The sequence below is a fragment of the Vanacampus margaritifer genome, chromosome 2, assembly GCF_051991255.1.
Source record: "Vanacampus margaritifer isolate UIUO_Vmar chromosome 2, RoL_Vmar_1.0, whole genome shotgun sequence".
NCBI classification, from domain to species: domain Eukaryota; kingdom Metazoa; phylum Chordata; class Actinopteri; order Syngnathiformes; family Syngnathidae; genus Vanacampus; species Vanacampus margaritifer.
Window position 1 is genome coordinate 51044588 of NC_135433.1, and position 27791 is coordinate 51072378.

The window sequence follows — 27791 nt, forward strand, 5'->3', positions numbered from 1 at the left end:
ATAACAGGGTTTGTCGAACTGCCAAAACTACAATAGCAAAGGTTCAACAAACATGGAGATGGGGGGCCTGCTTTTATTTGGAAAGTCCAAAATCTGACAGTTGCTGCTGTAACTTTCAGCTTGTCCCATCAGGGGTCGCCATAGCGAGTCAGTTGCATGATTTGTTTGGAACCGTTTTTATGTCGGACACCCTTCCTGACGCTATCCACCATTACCAACAACAACAAAAAGTCTTAACCTTCATTCTACAGCAAGTCAAAGGTTATCTCAAGGTCTGTGATATTTCAAATCCCAAATCAAGTCATCTTATTAGTGCAGTCTTACTTGCAGAAATCTGGTCTTTAAAAAGAGAGCATTTTTCTTCAGAAAGAAAGCATTAATAATAATTTAAAGTCAACCCAATTTTGTTTGTTTTTGACAATAATATGTTCTATGCAGCCCCACTAGTCTAAATACTGTATGTTATTGTCGTGGTTATTACTGTGTTAAAATCCAGCTGTTTTTATCCATTTCAGGGAGCGGCCATTTTGCCACTTGCTGTCGACTGAAGATGACATCAATGTTGCTCAGGTACAACCACCAATCACAGCTCATCTTAAGAAAACAGGTGAGCTGTGATTGGTCGTTGCCTGAGCCCTGAGCAACCTTAATGTCATTTTCAGTTGACAGCAAGTGGCAAAATGGCCGCCCCTGTATTTTGCTTCATTACTCATATTCCAAAAATGTAATATTCATCAGAATGTCATGTTTAGACTAGTGAGGTCACATATAACATATTGTCAAGAAATGTTTAAGGTTGACTTCCACTTTAAGGATAAAAGGAAATTTAATTAATTAATTTATTAATACTAATCCAACATGGTGAACGCACTGACGTATGGCTTGGAACGGTCCACTGGCTCAAGGCGGTGTCTGAAAAGAAAAAAACAGGACAAGAAAACCGTTCTTTATGTTAGATTTCCAAAGGTTTTGTGGTTGCAGTGGTTTGTTTTATGAAATGGGTTCTAATGGCTCTTCGGTTGCCAACCCCAGTGTAAAATGTCCCTTCTCACTTGTGATGTGCCAGCGACAGGCTAACCTCAAAAAGTTCTCAAATGTAGTTTTATTACAATTCATTAATGAATATTTTTTTTAAACTCATATTAATGGTTGGTACTGCTTTTAACTTAAACTTACTTCATTTTAATGTGATGTTTTATTTCATGTGGGGTACTGAATATGTTTTAACTTTATTATTATTATCATTATTATTATTATTATTATTATTATTATTATTATTATTATTATTATTATTATTATTATTATTATTATCTGACATTTACTTCATATTTAAACCATATGCCATTTACTGTTTTTCTTTTTTTTTTATTGAAATAACTGTTTTGGTCAGTGTCCTCTTATTATGTACATGTGGCTCAAGATTCATTACCTGAACAACACTGACCCTAAACTTTGAATCATATCAAGCTAAAAATATGCAAATATACTAAAGCCTGATTAACTGTGCGTGTTTTCTTTACACCAAACTGTCAAGTCTTCATATCTCAAGTCAAATCAAGTAAGAGTCTTTAACTCCCAAGTCCAACTCTGGCCTCAGCTCTTTTATATTTTTGTCATCACAACAGTGACTCGAGTTGACAAGAGTCCAAGTTGCAAAGACTCAAGTCCCCAACTCTGGCCAGTACCATGGTGACACTCGATCATCCAGCTAGCGGCTCTACAGTATTGATGGAGCAAGCTCATGTTACTGTTTATAGAGTGTGTAGTGCTCGTTACAAGTTTTGCATTATAACACAGAGATTATGTTGGGCTTTATTTATTGGCAGAGCCTTAGCGTGGGTTGTCAGCGCCAGTGGTGAGTCAAGTATTTGCACCCTCTAACTAGTTGCCCTCTTAGAGGTTTCTTGGCCCACCAGTCCAGCTTTTAGCTCTTTTTACCTTTTAGGGCCACTGGAGTTGTGGCTCGTGTCCAGCAATGTGATTTGAAACAAGTCCCTAGTATACTGTACATGTTTGCTCTTTTGGAACGCTACAACACTGAAATGTAAATAATGATTACATTATTTCAAATAATACTCAAAGTTAAGAACCAGAGTTTTCCTGAAACCATTTTACAGGTATGTGCATTATTGAACATGCCAAAATTTAGTTTTGTATAAATTCTAATACAAAAAAATGACTTGACATTGTCTCATCTGACATGTGTAAGCAAGTGATTTGTTATTGATGCGCTGCTGTCAGCAGAACAAGAACTAAGATGAGTTCCTCAGATGCGGCCAGAAGATTGAACAGAAGCCAGAGCAAAGCATCCCACTTGGCTTGTTTTGTCTGAACGCGGATACAATCTACACCGATGGGGGCATTTGTTTGTGTCTGTGTAGTTGGTTGACAAATAACAAAGACCAAACAATGATTCCGAGACAGGTGCACTTTACTTTCTCTTTGCATTGTGCGCAAAAAAAAGTCAACTGCAACTACTCTGCCAGTGGAGCAGAACCAAATGTTATCGTAGTGAAACAGATCAAAAGGACAAAGACTGCTTCTTAGTTGGGCTTGTTTACATAGTACAAAAGGGCTTATTGTTGGAGGAAGTGTCGTTAAATCTTCTTGATACTTTTTCTGCTAACATCTGCCTCAATGCTGCGCAGTGTTGTGCTAATTTCAAAGACAGCAGTATGTGTTTACTTAGTTTTTCTTTACAACAGCTCTTTGCTTAATTCTAACAAACAGTGCAAAGTGCTAACGAATAACAACGGTGTTTTAACCCTTAAGGAGCAGATAGTTAAACACAAACAGTAAAGCAACACATGTAGACAATAAGGATAACAACATTTACAGGCATATATTCTTCACCCTTAGCAAAAAGGTTTCAACACACTGCACCTTACTTGCTTGTGCTGATCCTGGGTGGCCAAGGCGTGCACAACAGAATGATGTGCATGTGACATGGGCAATTAGAGACCACCTTGCACAGCAGATCCTGCGTCCGGTGACCCCACCCCAGACTCCGTCAAAGAAGCATCAAACAGCTGAAACTTGGGTAACTACTGATCAGAACACTATTACTCCATTCCTAAAGGTATTACACTGGATGTTTTAGGTCATGAATACATTAAAGAAATGCTGATTGAATATCATGTTAATTGAATAAAAACCCAGACTCTGGGCAATTAGTAGTGTCCAGAGTTGAAAGCAAACATGGTGAATCAGCATTTAGCTGTTATGCTGCATGCAAATGGAACAAGCTGACAACAGAAGTGAAGTTTGTCCCAAGTGTAAATGCTTTTAAGTCCAGGTTAAAAACTATGCTTTCCCCCAATATGTATGAATATGATAAAGGTCTTTTAAAACATTTCTAACATAATAATAAAAAATAAAATAAAATACATATTTTTGTGTGTGGCATATGTTCTGTTGGTAATTTTAGTAAGCTATTTTTTGTATCTCTAAATAACTGGAATTATTTTGTTTGTCAATGCTTTTAAATGTTGTAATTTTAATTATGTAAAACATATTGAGTTATACTGTGTATGAAATGTGCTACATAAATAAAGCTGTCTTGCCTTGCCGTGCCTAATGCTAATCCCATCCATTTCAACGGGAAATGATTGTGTGAGATGCAAACATTTTCAGATATGGCTAAAGAATAAAATATGTTATCACATAACTGACCGTAAACCATAATGCAACAGATCGTCTTGGTAGCAACTATTGTATATGAAAAAAAAAATAATATCGAACAATTCCCCATTTCCCAAAAATACATGGCATTCAATGACTATGCAATAATTCCGCCATTCCTGTTGTTCTAAACTACTGAATTCCTCACGCTCGGTAAACATAAATGATATCCGAGCCCTTTTCCCTCCCTGCTGATCCAGAAAGTCCCTTCCTGAGAAGCACATGGATGGCACAAAAGCAGGAATGCAGTCCTAGTGGGAGTGGGTTCCCGGTTCTCCCGGAGGGGAACTACTACGTCACTCGTGCCCATATTAGGTATGAGGACTTCCTCCACAGAAGGCGACAGGATTTCAACGCATCACTCGGGCTTTTAGTGAACATTCACATAATTCGTGTCAATTAAACATCAAAACATGTAACCTTAAACGATAAAACGCTATTATGTGCCATTGCATTTAAAACTGATGCATTTTTGTAACAAAAAAGAGCCAATTGAATTGGGTATAATTCTACTACCACTTCATTTGTCAAAAAAGCTATATTAAACATCTGAACTGTTAAATTAAAGTTATAAATAAAGTAAAAGGTCTGTATTTATGACGAACGTGTCCGCAGACATGCCTCCGCTGAGTGTCGTCTTGCCTACAGGCTTATTTACAGTCGCTTCTTCCCGGCATCTGCGTCACTTGCGAGGGCGTGGTCTCCGGGTAAACTGGCAAATCAGAACGCAGCATTCCCCTGGCTGCAAGCGTGTGTCCATGTCTATATAAAATGGGCACTATGAAGCCGACTGAACACACCTTCACACGCAGCAACGCGTACACGTCGTCACAGGAGTCGGCAAGTTTTTTGGGGGACTTATCAGGCGCGCGAAGAAATCAACAATCAGACTCGGAGGCGCGCGTTTGTCTTGACTTGTTGGACTCTCACTCATTTTTCAGTTGATGTTGGGACACTGTTGACAAGACGAATTGATGCTCGTTCTCTGCTGACTCTTGACATTTGTTGAGACTGTTTCAATAAGCAGCCGGTAAGCTTACTTTCCCGACTTTATGTCCACAAAGATGGAACAGGGTTTTTATCATGATGACTCTTTTCTGTCGGCTTACGGCCACTCAGACGCCGCCATGCACGACTACAAGCTGCTAAAGCAGAATATGAATTTGAACTTGACAGAGCCCTATCGCAACCTGAAGTCGCACCTGAGGGCCGACACGGACCCGTACCAGGGGGGGCAGCAGGACGTTGGGACCCTGAAGCTCGCGTCCCCGGAGCTCGAGAGGCTCATCATCCAAAACAGTAACGGTGTCATCACCAGCCCGACCCCGGGGCAGTACTTCTACAATCGGGGCATCACCGATGAGCAGGAGGGCTTCGCCGAGGGGTTTGTGAAAGCCTTGGACGAGCTGCACAAAATGAACCAAATGCCTCACTCGGCGTCCTCCATCGGCGCCAGCGGAGTTACCACATGCTCGCCAGCGGCCCCAAGCGTGTTCGGCTCGGGATTGCAGCCCGAACCTCCTATCTACACAACGCTGAACGCCTACTGCCCGAACACCGGCCTCTCTTCGTCCGCCTCAAGCTACCCCACAGCCACCATCAGCTACCTGCCGCCCCACCAACATAGCCACGCGCAGACGTCCGCGCACGGCGCTTTCCAGAACCCACACCCGGGTTCTGGACTTCATCCGCAGCGGCTCGTCGCGCTCAAAGAGGAACCGCAAACCGTCCCGGACCTCCTGAGCAGCGACGGCTCGCCTCCCATGTCTCCTATCAACTTAGAGACCCAGGAGAGGATCAAGGCGGAGCGCAAGAGGCTGAGGAACCGACTGGCGGCGACCAAGTGCCGGCGGCGCAAACTGGAGCGCATCGCCCGCCTGGAGGAGAAGGTGAATGGTTTGAAGAGCGACAACGCGGGCCTGTCCAACACAGCCTCGGTGCTCCGGGACCAGGTGGCTCATCTCAAACAGAAAGTCCTGACCCATGTGAGCAGCGGCTGTCAGCTGATGCTCACAAGTAAGATGGAGGCATTTTAAACACAGAGACTATAAAAAAAAAAGTGACTTTAAGGTGAAAACACTGGAGTCATGTTGTGCATATAGCACCGCAACAACACAAGGCAGGGGGCCGTTGAAGACAATCATTGTGTCTGTTGTGCAAAAGACTGATTGAAATGGTACTTCCGGATGCTGGACACCCTTCAAAGAACCATTCAACACTTCACCAGTGCAGCATTCGGACTGGGCAAGAAGATGCCCTTATTGTGGTTTACTAAATGACAGAAATCAATATGTCTTTGTATATTTGCCATTGATGATATTGTCATGATGTCATCAAATGCTGCATATATTCTTTGTGTAAATTATTGTGGTTTGTCCTGGTTGATCCAGGCAAACTAACCATGTCCAATGTTTACAATGTCCTTTTTTTATGTGTGATGTGTATTTAAGTAAACAGTCTTAAAAACATAATGGCAATGTGTTATTGTTCTAAAGAGGAAATATAGAACCATGGCTTACACCGAAACCAACAAACAAACATACAAAAAAAAATGCAGCACAAACAACAATGGTGACATGAATCTAAAATGATATGGATTAATTTCAGTATGCTATTTTTGTTTTTATATACAGAGGGAAAATGTCACTGGAAGAACCCCTCAATGTACCGTATTGATGACCTTTATACAGCTGAGAAAACTTTTGGCCACAGAAAAAGCCCAAGCACTTACTGTAATTTGATGCCATTAAGAGGTTCATTTGTGGGCAACACTGTGGTTAGCACAATTCTGAAGTTTGTGATTTGAATAATGGCTCCAGTCTTTTGTGTGGAGTTTGGCTCTAAATGTCCTTGGGTGAGAATGTGATCGTGATTGCTGAAGGGAACCAAACCACACCCCTCACCCAAAATCTAAATTCAGCTCACTTGTTTTCTTAATAAATCAAGTGGTATAGGATGGATGGATAGATACAGTGAACATAAGACTCCTGCTGTACCCTTGACAACGTGAGTTTAATATAGCCTATTGCCAAGTGCACGTATCTTATACCACTAATGAGCCAACTAAGCTGAATGAGCTGTCAAATATTAAGACCATCCAAAGTCCCTCCAATAGTTCTGAATGAGAGACATATCAAATCATAAATACAAAACAAAAAACATTTAATTCAATATCCAAAACCTATATATGCAATTCATGTCATTCAATTCAATATATGCGATTCAATTTGATTTTGTGTTGCTATGGTTGACACTGCTGTTAACCCCACTTGCATGGGGTCAGTGGTAATTTATTGCATATAGGGGGGAGGCAGATCCGGGTGACAGTGACTGTTAGGAATGCCTCGGCTCTTGAACGCGCCTCACCACTTGGCAGGGTATCAGGCATGAGTGGGCGGCTGAATCCTACATGGAGCATCTGCGTGGATGCTTGGAGAAGCGCACGCATAGCCAAGGACGACAATGGTTGTGTACGCGTCAGTGCACAAATATGCGCGGCAAAAAAAAGGGGGGCTCAAAGGAAGATTATGTGGAGAGGTTGGGGGAAATCCTGTGGATGAGTAATTCTCTCAGACAAGCGTTTTGGGATAAATTAGGATAAGAATAACAGAGGCCTTCAATGAATTATCTGCTGTGTGATGCTCATACACTGAATGAAAACTGAAGGAAAAAACGTGCAACGAAACAGCTTCAGTGACAGTTGGCCAAGAGAAGCCCAGCACATAAACTGACCCGAAAACCGGAGGGGTATTTTTGTTCTACTAAACAGTCTAGTATAAAGATAAGCAAACACTGATGGAGGAGCCTCTGTATACTTAAAAATACACAGAACAACACAAAAAGTTCGCCCTCAACTTATTTTGAAGAGGAAGCTTTTAGAACACATTTAAATATTCCCTTTCCATCAATAACAAGTCCGTTATTTTTGTCTCACATGTGGAAACAGACCGCCCACACAACTTCTCTTTTTCTATAGTTTTCCTATTTTTGTAAAAAAAAAAAAAAAAAGTATAAAGGAAGTTGGTCTACATGCACACTCTGACCAAAGTTGTCGCACAATTAACAGTAAATAGGTCGCCTCGAGCACTTTGATTACGATCAGAAACATCGCACTATCATCTCCCACTCGAAATAAAGCTCAAGTGTCACTTTAGTGGCAATTTACGCACAAGACTGGTTTACGTGATAATAATGCGCACTGAAAAAACAAGCCAACTAAAGCTTCACTGGCGTTCCGCACGCCTCGGCCCACAACCCACACCGAGTGTGTGGGAACATCTGTGATGTGAACAGTGACGTCTGAAGAGCTCTGGGTGGGTTTAGTTTCCTCTCCGTGAGTCCCCTTTCTCTCCCACAGACACGCAGAACCGCACCGGCTGTTGCCATCTGCACAACCAAACATAATGTAACCAAATATTATAGCCTAATCATATTGCAGATCTTGATTTTGGTCTTAGTCTATTTTGATTGCTAAAGTTACGTAATCTGTACATCGTTTAATAATGTACTTACATTTGATCGTAGGTTGATAGTAAAATGAGGCTTTAGGGATGACGGGTGTGATTAAACACACTCACACAGCATAGTATTGGCCCTGAACCAGCATGTATTTAAAACGTGCCCACGTCTGAATATTTAATATCGGACTGTATTGTGGTCTAAAAAAAAAAAGGCATAGCCCTCAAACGAATGAAGTTTTTTTTTGAAGGGATCTATTGCCATCTAGCGGAGATTTGGAAAAATTGCATACCAAATATAAAATTACCGAATCATACAGTATTTAATAATTTACAAAAAGTAAATATAAGATATGACATAATATAACATAATATAATATAATAATATACAATATAACAGATAAGCTGCTATATATATATATATATATATATATGTGTATATTAGTGCTGTCAAAGTTAAAGTGTTAACTCATTGATTAATCACCAAACATTATCGCATTAATCATACATTTAAAACAGATTTATCACACTATTAATTTTGACCACAGATGATCCTTTAGCTTGACAGCGGATGGTTACATTAAAGGTAGAACATGTGAGCAATAAACATAACTACATGTATTAAAGTAAAGCATTTAATAAATGTTTGCGTATTACATTTTTTCCCCATTTTAAATTATGCAAGGAATTAACTGATTAGAAAAAGAGGAGGATGTGCACATGCAGTGGATCAAAACATTTAGAAGTCGTCATCATAACATTAAATGTAGAAAGAATTAACACATAATTTGGCAGGCATTTTTCTCAAAAAATTTCATTCTAAAATGCGATAAATCTGATTTTTTTTTAAATAATCGTTTGACAGCTCTAATATATATATATATATATATATATATATAAACATCCATCCATTTTCTTAACAGCTTGTCCTCATAAGGATCGCGGGGGGTGCTGGAGCTTATCCCAGCTGGCTTCGGGCAGTAGACGGGGCACACCCTGAACTGGTTGCCAGCCAATCGCAGTATATATATATATATTGGTATCATTGCTATGCAGTTATTTCAGTGTATATTTACTTCCATTTGAAGGTTACATCAGGATTTCAAAAACACTGACCTTTCTCCACAAAAGGCAGTCGCAGTTAACCACCTCTAGGTCGCAGCAGTGTGTAAGAATTGACAAGCTTTAAATAAAATATATTGATAATTGATAATAATATTGAAATACAAAATTGCTCTTCATTTTCAGCCAAGCCAAACCTAACCTTACAGAGGCTGCTCTGAATCCCCGAGGGATATGAGATTAATTTAGAAAGAAACAATTGGGATTCAGATGATTGCACCCTAGATGGGTGATCTGTGGATCTTGCTCAGATCTGCATAGCTGTAAATCCATCCATCCATTTTCTTAACCGCTTTTCCTCACAAGGGTTGCAGGGGGCGCTGGAGCCTATCCCAGCTGGCTACAGGCAGTAGACGGGGTACACCCTGAACTGGTTGCCAGCCAATCGCAGAGCACAGAGACGAATAACCATACTCACAATCACACCTATGGACAATTTGGAGTGTTCAATTAACCTGCCATGCATGTCTTTGGAATGTGGGAGGAAACCGGAGAAAACTCACGCAAGCACGGGGGAGAACATGCAAACTCCACCCAGGAAGGCGGAAGGCCGGACTCGATCTCATGTCCTCTGCAGTGGGAGGCGGACGTGCTAACCACCATGCCGCCTAGCTGTAAAACTTTCAACATAAAAGTTTGATACAATCAACCTTTTTTGTTAAATTAATATATTTTACTCAACTCTATGCAAGATGTTTGATTACGTTGAATTTGGTTTAACAACCAAATAAGTAAATACTAAAAGTGAAGCACAATGTGTAGTAGTAGTAGTAGTCTAGTAGTGTTCAAAATTGTATGCGTGTACTGACAAAGCATACACAAAATGTGCTTATTTTTCCTAAGAGGAAAAATGAAGTATCAAATAATGTACAAGGGATCTGCCATATGTGAAGAAGCTCAATCTATCGTAGCTGATGCCATGTTGTTCTTTCCTGACAAAATGCTTCAAACCTTTCACATTCATTTTTTACACAAGGATTGTATTTAGTTTATTTCATCAATTAAAGTTACAAAAATGTGTTGACGTTCAGAAAGTTTTCTTTATTGAGAACATAATGAAAATGACACAAACACCCATTTTAGAGAACTTTCACTTGAAAAAAAAATCTTCACATCTAATATTACCTCAAGGTGGAGCTACATATTGTAATCAGAATAAAAACTTTTACAGGACATTGAGGATCAAGCTACCAGAATATTATCTCATCCTCGCTGTGGACTTAGTCTATAATTGCTGAGCAGATTTGAATTCTGAATATTAAACCTTCATCTTGGTACTAAGCCTATCTTTTCAGTGTCATCATACCACACAAACTTTTTCTCTTTAAAACACTTCATTACACGCACACCGCACGATATGGTATCACAACAAGTTCAGTTTGGAACTTCTGACTACAGCACATTTTCAGAGATGTCACCAGGGTAAGTGACGTTGACATGATTGTCACCGAAGTTCCTACCGTCAAAGAAGATGGCGCACTGTGCAAAAAACAGCCAATTTCAGAGCCACACAAACACAAATAAAGCTTTACTTTGTAAGCCGGAGATAAAACTTCTATGCAGGTAATATTTCATTAGCAACATTCATGAATCGCCATCTCATCATGCTTCAAATCTGATCATGACAGCTGGGAAACTTAACGAGAGAAGCGAGGTCCAAACTCCACTTTTGATACGTTGTTTAATAAGAGCTAGACAATTATCTCTAATACATTTACTCAACCTTCTTCTCTACAGGCCACTTCCACTTCCCTCCCCGTCGTCCACTATAACCGAACGCTTGCGCAGGACAGAATTGCCCTTCCTGATGCTCCTCGTCTGCGGGGGCAGCTTGGTTTGGCAGGGAGATATATACGGAGGCAGCCCAGATTTGGTGGTATCAAGCTCCTCCGGGTCGTCCTGGTGGGCCCGCAAGGCCGAGATCACATCCTTGTCAGAAGGACTGAGGGTCAGGCAGCCACACGGGCGACCACCGCCGGGGCTGCCATTTGCGCTGGCATCTCCGACTTCCTCAGATGCATCTTCAACAGTCATGAAGGCGTCGCCCCACAAGCTTTCACACAGATCTCTGCCATGTTGATACATCTGAGCACAATAATACAAAGAAGAAAAAGGGGACATACAGTACTATGGAAAATAGATTTTGATATATGGATGATTTTGGCCTCGTCGACAGCTGGAGACTTAAAAACCTAAATAAGAAGGAATTTACCTTCTTTTCCGCTGTGTCTTTTTCAAGAATTGATTATTTTCTTACAAATAACTCTATTGCTGATAAAACTGTTACAAAAATACATCCTATTATTATTAGCGACCATGCACCAGTCTCCCTTTCCCTACAAGTTGATTATACCTTTAAACCACCACCGACATAGCGTTTTAACATCTCACTGCTAAACGACGCAGAGTTTGACAAAATAATAAGGAGAGAGTGGGCAGACTTTTTGGAAATAAATGACTCTCCAGACTTATGTCCATCTCTTCTCTGGGAAGCTGGGAAAGCAGTAATTAGAGGTAAAATGATATCATATTCATCTTATAAAAAGAAACAGGATCAAAAATTTGAAAAAGACTTGGAAGATAAAATTAAACAACTGACGGATGAGTACGCAATAAACCCAAATAACCAAATATGGACTGACTTTCAAAATACAAAAATACAATTAGACGATATGCTAACTAAAAAGACAGAGTTTATAATACAACAATTGAGATACAACAACTTTGAATATAATAACAAATCAGGTAAATTTCTTGCAAACCAACTTCAACGCAATCGGGAAAAATCTCTTATAACAGCTATTAAAGGGACAACTGGTGAATGCACACAATCACCAGAAGAAATTAATCAAATTTTTTATAACTATTATCGCAACCTATACTCAGAAAGTAACCAGCCTAACCCTGAGCATATTGAGGCATTCCTCAGTAGCTTAAATATACCTCAGTTAACTACTGAATATAAAGACATGTTAGATGCGCCACTTACTATAAACGAGTTGTACAGTGCTCTAGATAGTATGCCTAATGGCAAAGCACCTGGCCCGGATGGTTATCCGGCTATATTTTTTAAGCACTTCTGGTTAATGCTTGCTCCACTATTCTTAAGAGTAGTAACAGAAATTAAAACTAAGGGTTACATACGCCCACACATGAATACAGCAGCAATTCAACTTTTATTAAAACCAGAAAAAGACCCCACCCTTCCATTAAGTTAACGTCCGATTTCACTAATTAACACTGATATTAAAATTATCACTAAGGCTTTCACATCTAGACTAGAAACAGTAATCTCGACAATCATTCATAGCGACCAAACAGGCTTTATTAAAGATCGGCACTCTACTAATAATATTAGGAGGCTCTTTAACCTTATTAGCATGTCACAGCGGCATGATAAAAAGGCAGTTATTATATTATTGGATGCAGAAAAAGCTTTCGACAAAGTTAACTGGTCCTTCCTCTTTGCTGTTTTAAATAAATTTGGCTTTGGGAAATCATTTATCCACTGGGTGTCAGTATTATATGATTCTCCTAAAGATACAGTTACTACTAATGGGATTATATCTCAGAGTTTTACTCTACACAGAGGCACAAGACAGGGATGCCCACTGTCCCCTTTATTATTTGCAATATTTATTCAGCCACTTGCATTAGCCAGACGCCAGGAAAGAAGGATACAAGGAATTCACTCTGATGAGCGCTGGAATAATCTTCCCATTTCTCTAATAGGACAAATAGCCACCATTAAAATGAAAGTTTTACCCAAAATAAACTATTTTTTCTCAATGATTCCATTTAAACCTACGGCTAACTGGTTCCAGTTGTTGGACTCAGCCGTTACAAAATTTTACTGGAATAAAAAAAAAAAGCAAAGATTAGTCTACTTAATTAATTAATCTACATTAATCTACTCTTCAGAAAAGTAAATCCAAAGGTGGTCTTGAGGCAACAAATTTTATGTACTACTATATAGCTAACCAGCTACAATATATTATTGTATGGGCACAACCCAACAGAGATACTAACTGTTGGCTGGAACTAGAACAGAAGGATTGTAATAACCTCAGACTTCTAGATTTACTCTTTATTACAACATCGATTCAGCGACATAATTGTTTTAAAAACCCAATGATTTCCGCCACCCTGACTGCCTGGTGGAAGGCACTAGAAATTACAAAAGCCCAAGTGGAGCCCTGTGGGCTTTCTCCCCTATGGCATAACCCCGACTTTCCACTTAACAACCAATCGTTTCATTTAGGTGTGTGGGAGCAGAAAGGAATTACACATCTCCACCCTCTCTTCTCAGATAATATGTTTATATCATATACGTCCTTGCTCCAAAAATACAAAATAAAAAATGGAAATTTTTTACATTATCTACAAGTTAAAAGTATGATAAAGAAATAAATTCCAACACTTCGGGGTACGCTCCAACCGCCTGTTTTAGCTAAAGATATTAAAGCTTTCTCCGACAAAAACAAAAAAACTCTCAAAAATATAAAAGTTACTTTCATATACTGATAAAATGTCTTTACCCATCTCGAAATGGGAGACAGACTTGTCTATAGCTCCGGAATCTGACTTTAGGATTCAAGTTTGTGAAAACGCATTTAAAATGACAAAACACACAAATTTACAACTTATCCAATATAAAATTATTCACAGAACATACATTACTCAATATATGATGAAGAAAATGGGACTCTCAGACTCCGACATTTGTCTCCAGTGTTTACAAAACACGACAGACACTTATTTTCATGCTTTATGGTTATGCACTCCGGTTATGTATTTCTGGACTAAAGTCTTAGAAAAACTTTCCGCTATTTTGGACTGTAGGATACCTTTATCTCCAAGCTTGTGTTTGCTAGGGGACCTAACAACAACTGACTTACCACATAAACAATTTCAATCTACACTTGTAGCCCTTACTATCGCAAAAAAAACCAATTCTTGTTAACTGGAAAAATAAACAAACTCTGAATATCGACCAATGGTCTAACCTCCTCATAAATCACATTTTAATGGCAAAAAGATCTGCCTCAAATAAAAACCAAATATCAAAATTTATAGAAACATGGTCTACGTATATAGAATATTTTAAGCTAATTCTGGTTACTTAATTCTGCCTGTTAGCGAGAGCCACCACATCGTGATAACTTACATTGATGTTTCTGTATTTGGCAATTTGTAACTAATGGTTGTGTTTTTATAGTCAGGAACCAGTTGCTGCCAACAGGATCGAGCAGATTCACCTCCAATGGGCACTAAGGGTTAATACTCGGATTCACTGCATGCCAGGGGGTTAATTCTATAGGCACTGTCCCCCCCTGGCTGGGCGTGGGCGGGTCTGCCCTTCTGTTGGCTGCTGGGTGGCCGCTGCGTCTTGGCCGTTCCCTGGGTCTCTTGGGGGGTGCTGCGTTGCGGGGCTCTCCCTGGTGTCCGGGGCGGCGCCGGTCCGGCGCAGTCCGTCGCTCTGGGCCAACGACGTGGTTCGGGGCCTGTGGGCCGTCGGGGTGCCCCGTGGATCCCTCTCCCCTCCCCCTTCCTCGACCTTGCTGCCTCTCCCTCCTCACCTCTCCCTGCTCGTCCTCCGCCTCCCTGTCCCTTCTCCCTCGTCACCCTTCCTCCTCCTCCTCCTCTCCCCCTCTCTCTGCGGCCCTGCCGCTGCCCCTTGCCCTTCTTGTCGTCTCCTTCCCCCGTGGGGTGGTGGCTGGGGGTGGTGCGCCATCGGTTGGGGCAGACCGCAGTATAGAGCAGTGCCGCGGTCCCCTGTCCGTGTCCCCGACGCAACCCCCCCCCCCTTATTTATTTATTTATTTATTTATTTATTTATTTTCAGGATATTGCACCACATACACTCACTGACATGCCTGGGAGGCGGGTGGATCGGAGCGTGGGGATATCATTGTGCCCCATCCTGCTGCGTTGGGTTGGGGGCGCAGGCCGTGTTGGGGTGGGGGGCGCTCCTGCTCCTGGGTTTGCTCTCCGGCCGGCCCGGGGGTCGTCCTTTGGCGCTGACGTGGCCTGGGGGGCCCTGAGGTGTTGCGCTTGCTCTGTCCTGACAGGGGTCGACGGCTCCCCTCTTTGGTGGAGATTTTCATGCATGCCAGATCCACCACACCAGCATCTATCAAAACTCAGACACAATCTGCTTCTTCCTCAGGTCATTGAATCGGTGGAGGCTACTGTCTGGATCACACTCTGCTTCGTCTGTCCTTCCTTCCTTTCCTCAGTCTCTCCTTTGGTCTCTTGAGGTCTCCCTGATTTGTTGGAATTTAGATGTCTCTGGGGTTGGTGAAGGACTCTGGTTGGTGGCCTGGTGGGTGGTGTCTGGTCGGTTTCATGGATTTCATGATTTCACTTTCCTTTCTTTTCTTTGGTCCTTCCTCGGGTCTCCTGACGGCCTCACGACTCTGGCTGGAAGTGTTCGGTTTAGGTGAACGGTATGTTTTTTTTTTTAATAGGTTTTAGGGGAACTAATGAATACACACACACTCGCACGCACGCACGCACGCACACACGCACATACACATTCTCACACACATAAAAATATAAAAAAAAAAAAAGAGAGCAATGATGATGACATGTCAAATCGGTAAAATTACCGAATGAACAATACTGAGCTCTCCAGAAAAAGAAAAAAAAAGGAAAATAGATTTTGACCGAGGGCATTTTCTATTACGCGGCACCTAACATTTTGGCAACAGAAAGTCCACTAGAATTTAGACCAGCTAAAAGCAGGTCTAAGTTCTGGCTCAGGTTTTCTGCCCTTTCCACCTGCGCCCATCTACCAAAATGCCAAAAGAAAGAAAAGTAAGGACATGCACACAGTTGCGCGAAAAAAGGGCCCATTGAGTTTACTTTGATCCATGACCAAACTCATAAATCCCCGAATCAAATCAGCTTCCCCCATTGTAATTAATTGAAATGCCATAATCAGATGGTTCTGAAACATTTTGTTGAATCTGAACCCTTGGCTCTCCAAGTACCACCATAATGCCCAACAGTAAAATACAGCTGCATCACAGAAGGAAAGGTAAATATAGTTAATATAATGAAATAAATCAATAAAAAAGTCATTAACAAAATTTTTTTAGAAAAACGAGAGTGCTTTAAAAGAAAAAGATAGTGAACTGAAACTACATTTTACGTTTACAAACCTATAGTGACAATGTCCTTCGTCTTTGTCAATTAATTTCATACGTGAGCAATCAGGATTGATTGTAAATGTTTTATTTCGATATACGACTGTACAGAAGAAGGAATATTGATCGTCCGTTTGAGAATTGTACTTTACGTTATTACACAATACTTATCGTGGCATTTTTTTTATCATACACTTGACAAATATACTGTATACCAACAAGACAGTATAAAAAAACTAAAACTAATACTAAAAATAATCAAAAGTAAGCTGAAATTAAGATTTTTTTACAGCTGCGGGCAGCTGTAAAGGGCCCTCGCATCCCGGGCCACTTTGGAGTACTTGCACGTTTGGGTAGTGGCACATTCGAAGCAGAATTTATTTAAAAATGGCATAATAGACCTTTACATATTATGGATTGGTTTTTTTTGCCAGGTGTGATGAGTGTGCAAAGCTCAATGAGTTTTGGTCAATGTTAAGACCCTCAAAAATCAGCCTCCGTTTTATTTTTTGGCAATGAGTTTTAATTTTTTAGTTTTAAATTTAAAGTACATATATACACATCATCGTTAGTTTTACTTACAGCACAATATTGCTTTTATTGTCCATAGAGGACATATTAAATGAAATAAAAGTATATATGAATGGATAAGTCTGATGCCACCAAAAAATTTGAGTGTTCGAAAGTAAAAAAGTATTCATAAATGTATCAACATTTTGTACAAATATGAAAATGCCATGTGTGGGGGTGATTTTTTTTTTTGTCAACCCCAAGGGCTACGTGGTGCTATATTTATAATCGACTACTGTCATAGGGATACCTTCATATCGTGACTATAAACATACATGTGAAGTTTGGGAATTTTTGGAGCATGTACCCAGGAGTTATTACGTATTTCATCTTTCATGGAAAAGGAAAGTTGAAACAAAAAATATGATGCCCCGCCACGTCATATAGTATTTTGAAAATTCAAGATTTTTTCCCCTTTTGTTGACCTCGGTCTTGACTTGATCCAGGCCAAGATTGAAGTCAATTGGATCAAACGTGTAGGAGAAATGAGGAAGAGTATGCCCTCTTTAAATGTGCAAAAATTGGCAACAAACGGACATTTCGTAACTCACTTCCTGTTCATTTTAGCATATGGGTGCAAGAGACTTTTTTTGTAGGTTTTGGGCTCCTTAATATATACCATAATTTTTTCGTAGATCTCGCTTAAACATACAACCGGGGCTGCTCCGCTAAAAAATTCTAGGGGGCGCTAGTGAGTAATTTTTGTAAAAATCGCACAATACATGATAAAATATTGCTCATTTTGCCAGGCCAGATGTGTGTGCCAAGTTTCATGAGTTTCTGTGCATGTTTAGGCCCTCAAAATTGCCGTTGTTTTCTTGGCGAACAGTACCTTGCCACGCCCACAGCTTCCAAACTTCGTGTTATGACATCATGAAGGCTTAAACACTCTTCTGAGCAAATATGAGGTAGATCAAGTTAACGTGGTTGGAGAAAAAAGTAGAAGAAAAAATGTAAAAAAAATAATTAAAAAATGCCAGTAGGTGGCGCTATCAGTACGAATAAATATAAATTCATAGATTCAGACCTTTACCCTCATCAAATGTGTGAAATTTTGAGTAGATAAGATCACCTGGGTCAAGTTAATGCAGCTTTTATTGTCACGGTGAATCATCAAAATTCGCGTCACCGTAACGGCCACGCCCTTTGGCAAAAAGTTACAATATTCGGTGTTGGGCATGATCAACATCTTAAGGCCTTTCTGACAAAATTTCAACTGGATCCCTCAAACGCACTCGGCACAATAGATACAAATGTATAGTATGACATTTCTTGTCACCACTAGGTGGCGCTACATGTTTAACCAAATATTATCATATAGATGTTTTCAGGGCGTGGCCATTAAGATGCATGAGAAGTTTGGGATTTTTTGGAGCTTGTACAGCGGAGTTATTAAGCATCTCCTCTTTTTTGATGAAGGAAATTAAAAGGAGGGCAGCACGGTGGCTGACTGGTTAGCACGTCCGCCTCCCAGTGCAGAGGACGTGAGATCGAGTCCGGGCTTCGGCCTTCCTGGGTGGAGTTTGCATGTTCTCCCCGTGCTTGCGTGGGTTTTCACCGGGTACTCCGGTTTCCTCCCACATTCCAAAGACATGCATGGCAGGTTAATTGAACACTCCAAATTGTCCATAGGTGTGATTGTGAGTATGGTTGTTCGTCTCTGTGTGCCCTGCAATTGGCTGGCAACCAGTTCAGGGTGTACCCCGCCTACTGCCCGAAGCCAGCTGGGATAGGCTCCAGCACCCCCGCGACCCTAGTGAGGAAAAGCGGTCAAGAAAATGGATGGATGGATGGATGAAATTAAAAGGCAAAGTTTGAGGCTCCGCCCCCGTCATATAGTATTTCAAAAAATCCAGATTTTTTCACCAGTTGTTGTCCCAGGTCTTGAGATGATAGTAAATCGGATGAAAACTATTGGCAAATGGGCAAAAAGAATGACCACAGTGAATGTGCAAAAATTAGGCAAAATTGGACATTCAAAAATTCATAGCTCACTTCCTGTACATTTTAGGATATGGCTTCCACTGACTTTTTTGTGTGTCTCGGGGCGCTTCACGTGTCTGCCAATTTTTGTAGCCCTCAGTCAAACATGCCGGGATTGTGCATATTTTTCCACGCTAGGGGGCGCTATATGTTGTTATGTTGTTATGGCAACTTCATAATATAAAATTTTTGGCCGAGCCCGAGGAGTGTGCAAAGTCTGGTGAGAAGAAGAAGAACAAAAAACAATAGGGACCTCGCAGCGGTAGCTGCTCAGTTCCTAATAAAAAATTATAATAAATCTGCTCTAAAAACTAAAAAACTGAGTAAAAAAAAAAAGAATAAGAAAAAAAGCTTAATCCAAAACTATTACCAATATAACCTTGATAGTAGGCCCAAGCACAAGCAATTACAAGCAATGCTTCCGAAAAGTCACCTAAATACTCTTATTTGCTCCCAATGACACCTGTCAGTGCCTTGCATGGCAGCAGCAGACCACTTGTGTAGGAATGTGTGTGTGAATGGTTGATGTGACACATTGTAAAACACTTTGGGCACCATATGGTGTAGAAAGCGCTATGTAAAATCAGTCAATTTACCCTTTAAACCTACAGAAAACTCCCTAGAAGATACCTCGATACTCTTCAACCTAAAAAAAATAGCCCCTCAATCATACTAATACAAACTATTTCATCTTTATACACTGTATATTACAAAAGATGGCTAGAGCATTTGGTGAAACGTTACAATGGCTTGACAATATTGCTTCTTTTGGCTCCATCAGTGCAAGAGTTCAGTTTTACAACACTCCAAAAATAACACCACAATTGTAAGCAAAATTTCAACGTAATTTCAATCAAAATTGAGAATGACTTAACATGCAAATGTACAATTTTTTAATCAATTAAATTTTGCAGGGTCTAACCATTAGGCCAATTAGTTAGTCATCTTTTAATCAGGGCTATAATATGCAAATGACTTGTGAGGAGGTCCAATGCACAACGAAGTGCCTAAAAAGCATAAGTGGCACAAATTGAACTGTTCTTTCTTCAGCAACAATTGCTCCATGCATGTTCTGGGCTAAACACAAATGCAAGTTACAAATATAACCTGAAGATCGTTTTCATTTCATGCACCATATTGCCTTTTCTTGCTTGTTGTAATTTTTTGTCTATCCTTTCAAGTCAGTGCTGTATCTGTAAATAAAACACTACTGTCAGGTATTAGCAGGCTTGGGGAGTAATGGAATACATGTACCGCCATTACGTAATAAGATTTTAAAAACTGTAACTGTTGTATTGCCATACTGTTACAGGAAAAAACATGCAATCAGATTACAGGTACATTTATTTAAAATGGGGATTACTTTGAGGGATTACTATTTCTACGATGAGAGAGAGAGAGAGAGAGAGAGAGAGAGAGAGAGAGAGAGAGAGAGAGAGAGAGAGAGAGAGAGAGAGAGAGTGAGAGTGTGCACGCACGCCTGAGCGTACTAACATTTTTTAGCAGGTAACTTGTAACTGTAACGGAATACATTTTAAAAGTAACCCTCCCAACCCTGGGTATTAGGCTATAGGAGTCTGTCAGCTCTAAAGGTAGATTATTGCAACGGTAAAAGAAAGTAGTAGTAGAAAAACAAAACAAATAAATTGTTTTGACTAGGCTACCACTTTTCCAAAGACTATATTGGGAAAAGGATCATATCAAACCTTACACTCTCTGGAAGAAGTAAAAAAATTAGTGACTTTTCTTTCACGCACCCACACACTCATGCATCTGTTTGTGAGAATTTTAGCCGCTGTTCCCTCTCTGGTGGCTTCCTAATGACCAGCAATTAAGATGTGCTGTCAAGCCACCGTGTACTGCAGCCTATTTGCTCCCCTTTACCCCCCCCCCCCCCCTCTAGTGTATTATTTTCTGTCTCTTGCCAAAATTCTAATTTGTGTACCTCGCTTATTTTCCGTTTCCCCGACAGCGCAATTGCACCTCGACGTCTGCTTCCTTTCAGCTGTTGGGGGATTAAGCCTGAGGCACACAAGATGTTCAGAGGGCAAAAGCTATAATATATTCATCATATTTGAAGGACAAAGAGGATGTCAGCTCTTTCACTGTGTAACATGCCTGACACACATGCACACAAACACTGTGTTCTACCCGAGGCTCACATCGTCGGCTGCTAAAGCTTATTCAGTACAAGCTGAAATTTCCTGGGGCTTTAACCTGTCCTTGACATCTTTAGCTTTATTCAATTCTGCCCTTCTCCATCCCAAATCTTACACTACCTTGCCATATACTGTGATTCCTTATATCCATTATGATTGCTTTATCAAAATCTTTTGGTCTTCTCCTCATTTAGCCAACTTATATAACCAGAATATTAGATTTACATCGTAAAAATGCATTAAAAACTACAAATTTCAAGTCAACAGGTAAAATCTTTCTACAACATACACCAAATGCTTGGGTAAGCGTGTCAATCCCGACACACATGGAAACATGCACGCCCACGCACACTCGCATACCTGCTGATACTGAACACAGGTTCCAGTGCAGTTGTGTCCTCTGGGGTCTGTGGCCCAATTACGAGCACATGTCAGGTCTGTTCTGCAGGCATCAAACCTGCAGAAAAATCAAATACAAATCACACTAATGCCATCGCATGTCAACAATAATATTTCAAATTTTAGTCAGGCTAAACTTCATAGTGTTTTGAGTTTGGATTGACTAAAAACAAATATTTCATTTGTGTATGCATCTAATCTAACCCAGTTCTATTTTCCAGCTTCTGATTTTGGATAACACACGTATATGGCTGTTAGTACATTGGTTGCTAAGTAAAGTAAACACTCATTTGGCTTTTAACTCATTCACTGCCATTGACGGCTATAGATGTCAAAAATTCATTTGAATTATTTCTATTAGTTTAACATTTTTTTCCACTTTTGTTAACAAGAGTATGAAAACCTAGAATTTATTTTTTTTATTGTACATTTAGAACAGATTGATTAATCGCATGATTTCAATAGTTAACTCACGATTAATCACAAATTTTATATCTGTTCTAAATGTACAACAAAAAAAAATCTAGGTTTTCAAATTCTTTTTTACAAAAGTCAAATGAATTTTTGACGTCTATAGCCGTCAATGGCAGTGAATGAGTTAATGATGTGCTTGGCAGTCTCACCAATCCCGGCAGAAGCTGTGGCAGAGAGGCACCGCCTGGATGTAGGAGCGGCGATGAGGATGAGGCCAGCGGGCGGCATCTGGGGAGCAGCGGTAGAAACATGACACACGCTTCAGGAAGCCTTCACACCTAGGGCAGAAAGAGGGGACAGTTATTTCTCATGCCATGTGTCCTGAGATACATACAGTACATATTTACTCAGTGGCCAACAAGGATGGTGGCCAGCCATTCATAGGGCACATAATAGACAAACAACCATCCGCAATTAATGTGACTAGCAAAAAATACAAGCAATTCAATTGCTCTTTCGTTTTCTGTCTGCTAGCTAAATTTCTATTTCAATCAAATTTATTCTCATCATTTAAATTACTTGTCTGCAGTTTAGTGAATCATCTTTCCTTTTGAAGTGAAGAAACACATACTGTACATATTTATTAATTCTTAATCGCAATTAATCGCATGACTTCAATATGGAACTTTTCCCCCCAAAATATCTTTACAGTAGCCTTTTTATTTGACCATTAATGACTGAAATGTCTTCTAATCAGTAGATTAACACTTTAGCTGTTCACAATGGGAAATCCTTCAGAATGGAATCGGGTATGAATTTCCCGCGCTCTGTCTGCGGATGTGACGTCGTGTGCGCGTTGTGTATGTAAAGAAGGGTTTATGGCTATGTGCAGTTTCATTTTTCATCAGCAGGTGACAGTAGCAATTCGAAATTGAATAGTCTACATTCAGTAGCTTTAAGCAACCAAGAACAATCAGTGTACTATAGTTACTTTGGGATAATTTAGTTAAATAGAAAATATTTGTCTGTTTGGAGGCTGGTTTCCCTGCTGGGAATTATGCACATACAGGACTTTATAGCACTAGCCAAAAAGTCATCAGGGATTACATAAATGAATGTACTTATTTAAAGCTTGTCAATTCTTACTCACTGCTGTAACCTAGAGGTGGTTAACTGTAACTGATTTTGGTGGTGAAAGGTCAGTGTTTTTTTGTTGTTGCTCCAGCCTTCCTTTTTGAAGTTTCCAGTCTGAAAACTACTGGCCAGCGGCTTGCAGCAGTACCCAGTGTGAACAGCTAAAGTGCTAATCTGGTCAAATAAAAAGGCAACTGTAAAGATATTTTTGGAGAAAAAAATTCCATATTGCAGCTTTAACTCATGATTAATTGCAAATTTTAGATCTCTTCTAAATGAAACATTTCCATACTCTTGTTAACATGAAAGTGGAAAAAAATGTTAAGATAACAGAAATATGAAAAATATGTACTGTACTGTAAAAAAACAGTGTGATATTGATTTGTGTCAAGGTCATTTTTCTGCCACTAGATGGCATAATTGCATTTGTAAGATGTTAGTGACAGCTCAGAGCATTGTTCTTTTCATATTAAGAGCTATCTAATCTATAACATGAAGTAACTTGTGAAATTCTGCACATTTTTAAAATTTTAAAATACAACTTGAGCCCAGTCTCCACAAGTATATGCATTATTAATATTATTTCATTTTTTTTAAATTCTCATTATTTCATTTATTACTGCAAAATTTTGACGTGGATGTGTCTGCTGCGTTGCGACTGGAATTCCCAAAGAACCAGTTTCCCCAAGTAAGGGGCGGTCATTAAAGGAACTTTAAATTAGAGCTGTCAAACGATTAAATTTTTTAATCAGATTAATCACATCTTAGAATTTTGATTAATCATTATTAATCACTATGCTTTTCAAAACATTTTGCTCGCCAAATTTGAAGAGCACCTGTTATGTGATAATTCTTTCCATATTTAATGTTATGAGGAGGTCTTCCACGTTTTTGATCTACTGCACGCTCTCATCTTCCGCTTTTCCTAATCAGTTAATTATTTGCATAATTTAAAAATAAATAAAAAATTCCCAATATTTTGATTAGAACAAATATTCTGAATGTTATAACCAAATATTTAATAAATGCTATACTTTAATGCATGTAGTTTTATTTACTGCTCAAACACAACCTGCGCCACCTTAAAAGTAACCAACCGCTGTCAAGCTAAAGGATCATCTGCGGTCAAAATATTTAGTGTGATTAATCTGCGTTAATACATGATTAATGCAACAATTATTTGTGGTTAATCGATAAGTTAACGCTTTAACGTTGACAGCCCTACTTTGAATTAACTCAAAATGAACACACACATTTTGACACCTCTAATATTTATTATTTCATATAAATTACATGATATAATAAATGGTTATAATGGAATAGTGTTGGAGGCTTACCCAGGACTCAGGGGCCCACACTTGTCCCAGGGTTCATTCTGATTGCTGGCAGAGGGAAGATGGGAGATGTCGCGTATGTCTTCCTGTGTGCAGCAACTATCTGTCAAACAGAGTACACACAGCCATCTGTCAGTCAAGGTGCCATTGCAGTCTCACTTGCAGTGTTTTTAATGAGCATAATAGGCAGTCACTCACTGTCTGCATAGAGCGTACACCCCCTCAGGTGAGGTTCTGGGCTGGGCACGACCTTGTGCTTGCCATCTTGAAGACACACCCCATCTGAGCTGATTCCACCAATCAGCACAGTTGTCCAATGTGCGTATATCAACAGAAGAGTGCGCAAGAGGACGATCATGTCTATAACCACAAGGAGTTCAATGAATTGGAGAGTAGCTAACATTCAATCCATTATAATATAATACTGTGTATGTAGACATACAGTATAATGCAGTCGATATAACAGTTTTTCAGGCCTTTTGGAAGCTTTCTGATTACAGTATTTTACATCCTAATTTAGGGTGACCAAATTTTCAAAATTAACAAACTGGACACTAAGTTCGCTGAAACCCAAATATACAATAAATTCTCATTAGGAAATATTTATAAGAAATTTAGTCGCTAGTCAATCTGGTGAGCACTGACTAGTGGTTGTGTTATTGCTTTAGCTAATGCTAAATGCTATCTTCTTGACAGTTCAACAGCGCTAAACAAGGAACACACTCACCATTATCCAAACGTTTTTGCTGTGTTCTGGCAGCTATTGGAAGATGGTTGTGCCGTTTACCTTGCGCCGGTCCCGCATTATAACATTAGAAATATGCCATCAGAAAAGCGTTGCGTTGTGTATGCATTAGGCTAGTAGGACTACATTTCCCATGATTCTTATACATGGAAGCAGGAAGTCGTTCTTGTTCTTGTATGACGAAAACATTTTTTTTTTAACACACTTATTTTTTATTTTAGCCCTGTATGACAAAAACATGCTTGTTAGTGATTAGATGTAGTAAGATTAGTTGCATGAATCACTAGGGCTGTGTGATGGACATACACATGGCCCAAACAATTGGCTTGCTGACTGGACAAAGACAAAAACCGAGACGGGACATGAGTAAACACAATGGGGCACAAGCGACACAAAGCTCAAAATGCGTCTGTCCCGATTTAGCCGGGACGTCTGGTCATTCTGTGTTAATTTTTATTAGTAGGTAGGCCTACATACTGTATATCTTTCACATTATCTTAGCATCTTTTGTTAAGTGAAATTCAAGATGGAGGGGAAAGTCAACCCTCCCCCAAAAAATTGGCAAAAATATGTTCTATGCAGCCCCACTAGTCTAAATATGTTATTCTCTGTAATATTGCGTTAGTGGAATATGATTTAAGACGCAAAGTCCAGCCGTTTTTATACATCTCAGCAGACGGCCATTTTGACACTTGCTTTTGACTGAAGAGCAACATGGCCGCCCCCTGAGGTGGATAAAATTGGCTGGATTTTGCTTCATAACTCATATTCCACAAATGTAATATTAATCAGAATGTCATGTTTAGACTAGTTAGGTCATATATAACATAATATTGTCAAGAAATACTTTAGGTTGACTTGCACTTTAATTCATGTTTTATGCATTAGTTTCAAAATAAACAAACTGGGAGACACAAAATGAACAGATTGAAGCTTATTTGGCTAATTTTGCCAACGAGAAAGTGAGAACAGGTGCTTAGGAATACTGTACTTTGAAAAGTAGTATTTTAATAAGTTTAAATGTGTTCAAAATACGTGGGAGGGGTAAATATATACAAAATTATTTTTTGTATTGTATTGTATTCTGTATCGCAAATTGTCATCTCTTATAATTGGGTCTGGTACATATGCCCCGTGATAAACGAGGTCACTGCAATAATGCCTTTTATTCTCTTGCTATCCAAACATTGAAATAATTGTGTCATTAATTTCTCTACAAGCTGCCGGTGTTGTCCGCCCAGTAAGAGTGACTGAGACGTCCAGCAGGCTGTGCTCTCCGCATGTGGTGACCTAATAGCAGGGTGAGCCTAATTAGGTGGGACTGAGACACGGTGATCAGATGAACATGCGTAGTTGTGTAATCTGACAAGCTGCTGCTCCCAGGCATAGGCCTGAGAACACGAATTAAACAAATCAACTGGCAGCATGGCCTCAGGACAAGTCTGACTCACAGTCAGTGTGGGTCATCAGTATCACTGTATACTGTATAGTTTCAAAGCTGTAAATACTTTTGCTCAATTTGAATATTTCTGAGTGGAATGATTTAAAATAACGGATTTGGGCAAGTGCTTTAGCTTTATTTCCTCAGTGACACTGTAACAATGAAGAAGAAGAATTCTGATCATTAATGCCACTACAATGTGGACAATGGCATCAACTACAAGCATATCATAATACAAAGCAAAATGCCTTGGAAAAAAAAGACCACAAATCACACATTTTTCAAGATAAAAATAGAGATTAACTTTGTTGTTCCTTTGTTGAAAATTGAAAAGCAGATACACATTCTGATAGTTACTATATATATTACTTTAGTTGAATTATTACTTTAGAGTGCTTTCATTCTTTTGAAAAATCATCTGAGGTACAAAATATCATCACATGATCTTTGTTTCTGTGAGAGCAACAAGTACTTCTTAAAATTATGATTTATAAAATTACTTAGATATGTTTACCTGGTGTTTGTCCCAAAATATGTTCCAGTGGATTAGATCCCAAGCTATTTTTCTCTCTCTGTCTCGTTCAAATGGGTTTGCTGAGAAAGATGCTCCTGTCTCGTGCGCTCGTGCTGGCTGGGGCTGTGTGCTGCTTGTTGTTTCCTGGCTTATATGAAGAACATTTCACTCCCATCCATTCGGCAACCAACTGTCCCCCCCACTCCCCTCTCTCTATCTCTCTCTCTCTCTCTCTCTCTCTCTCTCTCTCACTCTCTCTCTCTCTCTCTCTCTCTCTCTCTCTCTCTCTCTCTCTCTCTCTCTCTCTCTGACTGGGCACCCTCGCTGTTAATCTCCCAATGAAGACGTTTACCAAATCCCCCTGTTGACAGTCTTATTTCAGCAGCACTTGATCTGCGCACCGACCAAAACAATGCAATTAGATTTCTCAAATTGATTTCAAGACCAAACCATATCCCATTGGTTCTGAGTCACACTGGTCTTCCAATCTTTCTGTCCACACACACATAAACACTGAGGTCATGGCTTTTTCCGCATGACAAGGTTAGAGGAGGTATGTGAGATTTAATACTGGATGCTAAGGTGAGGACTGAGAGCACAAATCTCTACTGAACTAACTAAATTGACCTCGCCGCCAGGATGTGACATGTAGCAAAAGCCTTCCGGCTAGCACCAGTTGACTTAAAC

General features: G+C 39.8%; 2 protein-coding genes across 3 annotated transcripts; one reads left to right on the forward strand and one right to left on the reverse strand.

The window, feature by feature from the left end:
* Positions 1-4490: 4490 nt before the first annotated feature.
* Positions 4491-6152, forward strand: junbb (JunB proto-oncogene, AP-1 transcription factor subunit b). The gene has a single exon (XM_077559008.1). The coding sequence runs from the start codon at positions 4734-4736 to the stop codon at positions 5715-5717; it is 984 nt and encodes a 327-aa protein (XP_077415134.1). The 5' UTR covers positions 4491-4733; the 3' UTR covers positions 5718-6152.
* Positions 6153-10280: 4128 nt separating this feature from the next.
* rtbdn (retbindin) lies at positions 10281-27300 on the reverse strand. 2 transcript variants are annotated; one of them, XM_077557253.1, is made up of 6 exons: positions 27105-27300; positions 24603-24764; positions 24408-24507; positions 22146-22274; positions 21484-21580; positions 10281-11345 (listed from the first exon to the last, which is right to left on the reverse strand). In XM_077557253.1, the coding sequence occupies exons 2-6, from the start codon at positions 24760-24762 to the stop codon at positions 10992-10994; spliced, it is 840 nt and encodes a 279-aa protein (XP_077413379.1). In that variant the 5' UTR covers positions 24763-24764; positions 27105-27300; the 3' UTR covers positions 10281-10991. The 2 variants fall into 2 exon arrangements, with proteins under 2 accessions (XP_077413379.1, XP_077413380.1); XM_077557254.1 differs by lacking the exon at positions 27105-27300 and adding an exon at positions 25132-25291.
* Between the last annotated feature and the right edge of the window lie 491 nt (positions 27301-27791).